We start from the raw sequence: 4,843 nt of genomic DNA, 5'->3' as shown, positions 1-4,843 counted from the left end.
CTGTTCATGCTACGTAGTATAGAGTTGACTGACATGTGCCTTGTTGGGATCTTCACTAATGATTTTCTATATACTGATGATGCTGGGCTTGGTCTCCCTTCTTCTTGCCACCCTGCTCTCCGGTCACACTAGGACATGCAATGGAGCAGGGCTGTCACTAGGTAGAGCGGTGCCCCCTCCCAAATCTGCAGTGCCCCACCCCAGGAGGATGCCAGACCCACCCACCCTCAGTGCATTGTGCTCCTTACCCCTGTGGGGAGTCACCGCAGCCTTGCTGGCTCTTCCTGCTGCTTCCTGACTTCCAGCCAAGGAGAGCAGCGATGGCAGCGGCTCCACGCGTTCGGCTTTCCAGCATGATGTGATGGCTGCGCCCTGCCTTGACGGCTTCTCTCCTGGGGTGTTGGAGGAAGGCTAGGACCCTCTGGCGCGGGCTGAGGGGCGCATGGGGTTGGGTAGGCAAGGGAGGAGGAGGGGAGGCCCTTTGGATTTATTCGCAGCCAAGTTGTGTGGCTTGGGGGGGTTGTGCAGAGACCAGAGCGGGGGTGGGGGGCCGAGGAGAGCGCTTGATCCATGCCAGGGAGCCGGCTCTTCTATTCTTATTATTTTTGTGACATCAGAAGTGATGCCATGCCCCCCATCCCCCCCCAGTGGAAATAGTCTAACTATGGGGCTGCAATGGAGGTGAATCTGCACAAGAATGAACCAGTGACATGGTCAAGGTTTGTGGTAGAAGAAGAAGAAGAGGAGATTGGGTTTATACCCCGCCCTTCACTTGGAGTCTCAGAGAGGCTTACAAACTCCTTTCCCTTGACCCTCCCCACAACAGACACCCTGTGAGGTGGGTGGGGCTGAGAGAACTCTGACACAAACTGCTCTTTTTCAAGGACAGCTGTGCCAGATCTTGTGACTGACCCAAGGTCACATCAGCAGGTGCAAGTGGAGGAGTGGGGAATCAAACCCGGTTCTCCCAGATTAGAGTCCGCGCACTTAACCACTACACCAAACCACTACACCAGAAGATTAGGCCTCCTTTGGTTATTCAGATTTGTACCATTCAGCTCCTAGTGAATTCACTGCTTTGCCTGAAACTCCCAGGGTTTTTTTGCAGTGGGCAGGGACACTGTTTTATCAGCTTTAGTAAATCGCATCAGTCACAGCAACATAATTCCTGTCTTTGTTAGCTGAAGACTTTTTGTTGTTGTTCAGTAGCACAGTCGAGTCCGACTCTTCACGACCCTATAGACCAGATCCCGCCAGGCCCTCCTGTCTTCCACCGTCCTTTGAAGTCTGCTCAGTTTCATGTTCGTTGCATCTATGACACTGTCTAACCATCTCATCCTTTGCCATCCCCGTCTTCTTTGACCTTCAATCTTTCCCAGCATCAGGGTCTTCTCCAGTGAGTGCTCCCTTCTCATTTGGTGGCCAAAGTATTTGAGCTAGCTGAAGACTAGACTACTGTAAACACACCTTCTGTAGGGCTGCCCTTATGACTGTTTTGGAAGCTGCATATAGTGCAACATGCAGTGTTATTATACCAGCCATTAATGGATGATGGGATCATGTTGAATCAATGCCCCCAGCATTTGTACTGGCTAGTAATTCTGGGCACACACTGCAGGTATATTTTTACATATAGAATCTTGACAGTTCAATCTTAGAGTTATACCCTTCTAAATCCTGTGGGGTTAGAGGTCAGGGGGCTCAGTACTGGGATATTTGGTTAGTATGGCAGAGTTTGCACAATCATAGAAGCGTGCTATTGCATGTAAGAAGTATACTGCAAAAAGTAAAACTCTGGGGCAAGTGATGCTCTGTCATCTTGGTGCTTGGGGGGGTCAACGGTGGGAGGGCTTCTGATGTCCTAGCCCCGCTGGTGGACCTCCTGATGGCACCTGGTATTTCTGGCCACTGTGTGATACAGATTGTTGGACTGGATGGGCCTTTGGCCTGATCCAACATTGGCATCTCTTATGTTCTTATATTCTTATGTTCTTAAGTAGAAGATTCAGTTCACGTTCAGCCTGGGTTGCAGTTGAAAGGAGAGAAAGCCTAATCTAAAGAGTACTTTTCCTGTCACAAATGCCCAGATAAATCCAGCATCGTGTATGCGGAAGTATGAGGGCGTTGTTTCTTCAGGAGATGTGTGACTCCATGAAGAGCCATGTGTAGAATGGAAGAGAACAAAGAACACACATAGAGAGGAGGGGGTCAGAGGGCAGTGCCCAAGTTAAAACAAAGAGAGACATCCAATTCAAGGAACACTCTTAGAGTGATGCAGTGCCCCTCCCAATGTCCAGGCATGCTGAGTGGCCCACTCCCAACACTTGGAAGGGTATAACTCTGCTCAGGATTGTACTGTTAATCACTTCGGACCCATGTGAGGAGTCTGGAGACCAAATCCTATGAGGAGAGGTTGAAGGAGCTTCTTCACCCAAAGAGTGATTAACACATGGAATTCACTGCCACAGGGGCTGGTGGTGGCTACAAGCATGGACAGCTTCAAGAGGGAATTAGATAAGCATATGGAGCAGAAGTCCATCAGTGGCTATTAGACACAAGGTACAGATAGGAATTCTCAGGCTTGGTGCTTGGGGGGGGGTGCAACAGTGGGAGGGCTTTTAGTGTCCTGGCCCCACTGGTGGACCTCCTGATGGCACCTGGTATTTTTGGCCACTGTGTGACAGAGTGTTGGACTAGATGGACCATTGGCTTGATCCAACATTGGCTTTTCTTATGTTCTTATGAGCTGGATATAGTTAGCCTAGAGAGGAGACAACTGAGAGGAGATATGATGACCGTCTTCAAGTACTTGAAGGGCTGTCATGTAGAGGATGGTGTGGAGTTGGTTTCTGTTGCCCCAGAAGGTTGAACCAGAACCAACAGGTTGAAATTAAATTAGGAGAGTTTTCAGCTAATCATTAGGAAGAACTTCCTGACAGAGCAGTTCCTCAGTGGAACAGGCTTCCTGCAAGAGGCTAGATGGCCATCTGACAGCAATGCAGATTCTGTGAATTTAGGCGGATCATGAGAGGGAGGGCAGGGAGGGTTGCCTCAGTGCTTAGTTCTCGTGGCCCTTTCTTACATGCCCAGGGAAATGCTGATTGCCACTTTGGGGGTCAGGAAGAAATTTTTCTGCAGGCCAGTTTGGCCGGGGATCCTGGAGGGGTTTTGCCATCTTTTGGGAGTGGAACAGCGGTCACTGGGGGTGGGGCGGGAGGTATTTGTGAATTTCCTGCATTGTGCCCGGGGTTGGACTAGATGACTCTGAAGTTCCCTTCCAGCTCTATGATTTATTTATTTATTTATCCTTAAATTTATATCCCACCCTCCTCAAAGGCTCAGGGCAGCTCACAAGGGGCACAGATGCCCAGGTTAAGACACTAAAACAATACAGAATAATATAAAATACAATAAATACAGTTCGGTAAAAATTACTTTACGGTGCTCCAAAAATATTTAACTATGAAATTCAAGATGGGGTTCTAAAATTATTTATACTAGAACAACAAACAACAGTAATAACAATATATAGCAGCAACATTATACATTATAGCGTTATCCTCTGCCAGGATATTCTATGATGCTATGTACATCAGAGATAGCCTCCTCCTTTTTCATGTTTCCCCTCCTCATTCCCAACTGCATTCCACACTTGCTCCCTTCCTCTCCAGTGCAACAAGGTGAACTACATCAGGTCGTGATCCACTGGGTTTCTTTATTGGTCTCGTGCAGTTCTCTGACTATTCTGGCCATGTCTCTGTGAAGCCACCTTAGCAACAGAGCCCTGATTGATCGTTAACAGTATCTAGGATGCAAAATCTTAATTACAATAGATTAGAAAGCTAAGACGTTTGCATTTTATTTATATTCAAAGGACTTTGTGATGCGTTATAAGATCTCTGCTGATCACTGGTTTGGCCTTCGAAGGGAGGGCGAAGGACAGCCCTGGAAATGGACAAACGGTTCCATCTTCAACAACTGGTAAGTGCTGGTCCTTCTTTTCTAAAGACCTTATGCCAGAGAGAGACTCTAAATTTTTAAGTACGCTCCCCTCCCCCCAAAAGAGTATCCATGAAAAGTCCCCCCCTGTTATGTAGTGGGTAGCCGCATGGATGAACGACAGACAACGACGTGGTGCATGGCACGCTTTATTAGCACACAACAAGACAAAGGGACAAACGGCCGGCAGGCCAACTATATACACTCCTGGGGACCGCCCCTGGTCACCATTGGTGGGTTCAAATCTCCCGCCACGGATCCCATTGGTTCCCCAGTGGAGGGACTAGGATCCTAGTCCCCATTGTTGTTTCGGACTGAAGCTTGGGCATATGCGCTGACCTCCGGTGGCGGTCAGCGGACACTACACCCCTCCCCCCATAGTCCGGACCTTGCCCTATGAAACATAGTCTTTCAGGTACGCTGGGGGCTGTCATACCCTTGCTGAGCGTCTGGGTCCCTGTGCTGGGGCCTCGGGAGATCTGACCTCTGGAGCGGCCGTTAAGGGTGGCGCCGGGGCTTCCGCGGCCGCAGGTTCTGGCTCCGGGGGCCTCTCTTCTGTAGACGGGGGCTGGGTGCTCCGGAGTGAGTTCTCTGGTGCAGGCGGGGTGATATCCGGGGCCTCCAGAGAGTCCTCCTCTAGTTCAGTCTGCTGTCTCGGTACCTCTGCCTGCCCATGATCTGGAAGCATTTGCCGCCTGAGCTGGTCGATGTGCCTCCTGAGGATCTGGCCGCATTCTGTGGACACCTCATACATGACGGTGCCCGTTGGCCTGACGATGCGGCCTGCTAGCCACTTAGGTCCCCTGCCAAAGTTCTCGGCAAACACCGGCTCCTCGGGGAAGAA

General features: G+C 49.9%; 1 protein-coding gene across 1 annotated transcript in view; it reads left to right on the top strand.

Moving 5' to 3' along the window:
- Nucleotides 1-4,843, top strand: part of LOC107117330 (C-type lectin domain family 2 member D-like) — a 10,893-nt gene that overhangs the window by 353 nt on the left and 5,697 nt on the right. Inside the window, exons 3-4 of the mRNA XM_015419424.1 lie at nt 306-358; nt 3,875-3,981. Of these exons, the coding sequence (XP_015274910.1) occupies nt 306-358; nt 3,875-3,981 (160 nt within the window). The remainder of the gene's footprint in view (nt 1-305; nt 359-3,874; nt 3,982-4,843) is intronic.

The sequence above is a fragment of the Gekko japonicus genome, unplaced genomic scaffold (assembly GCF_001447785.1).
Source record: "Gekko japonicus isolate JY-2015 unplaced genomic scaffold, Gekko_japonicus_V1.1 scaffold554, whole genome shotgun sequence".
NCBI lineage: Eukaryota > Metazoa > Chordata > Lepidosauria > Squamata > Gekkonidae > Gekko > Gekko japonicus.
The sequence above is the reverse complement of the archived record's forward strand: the minus strand, read 5'-3'. Positions and strand labels throughout refer to the sequence as shown.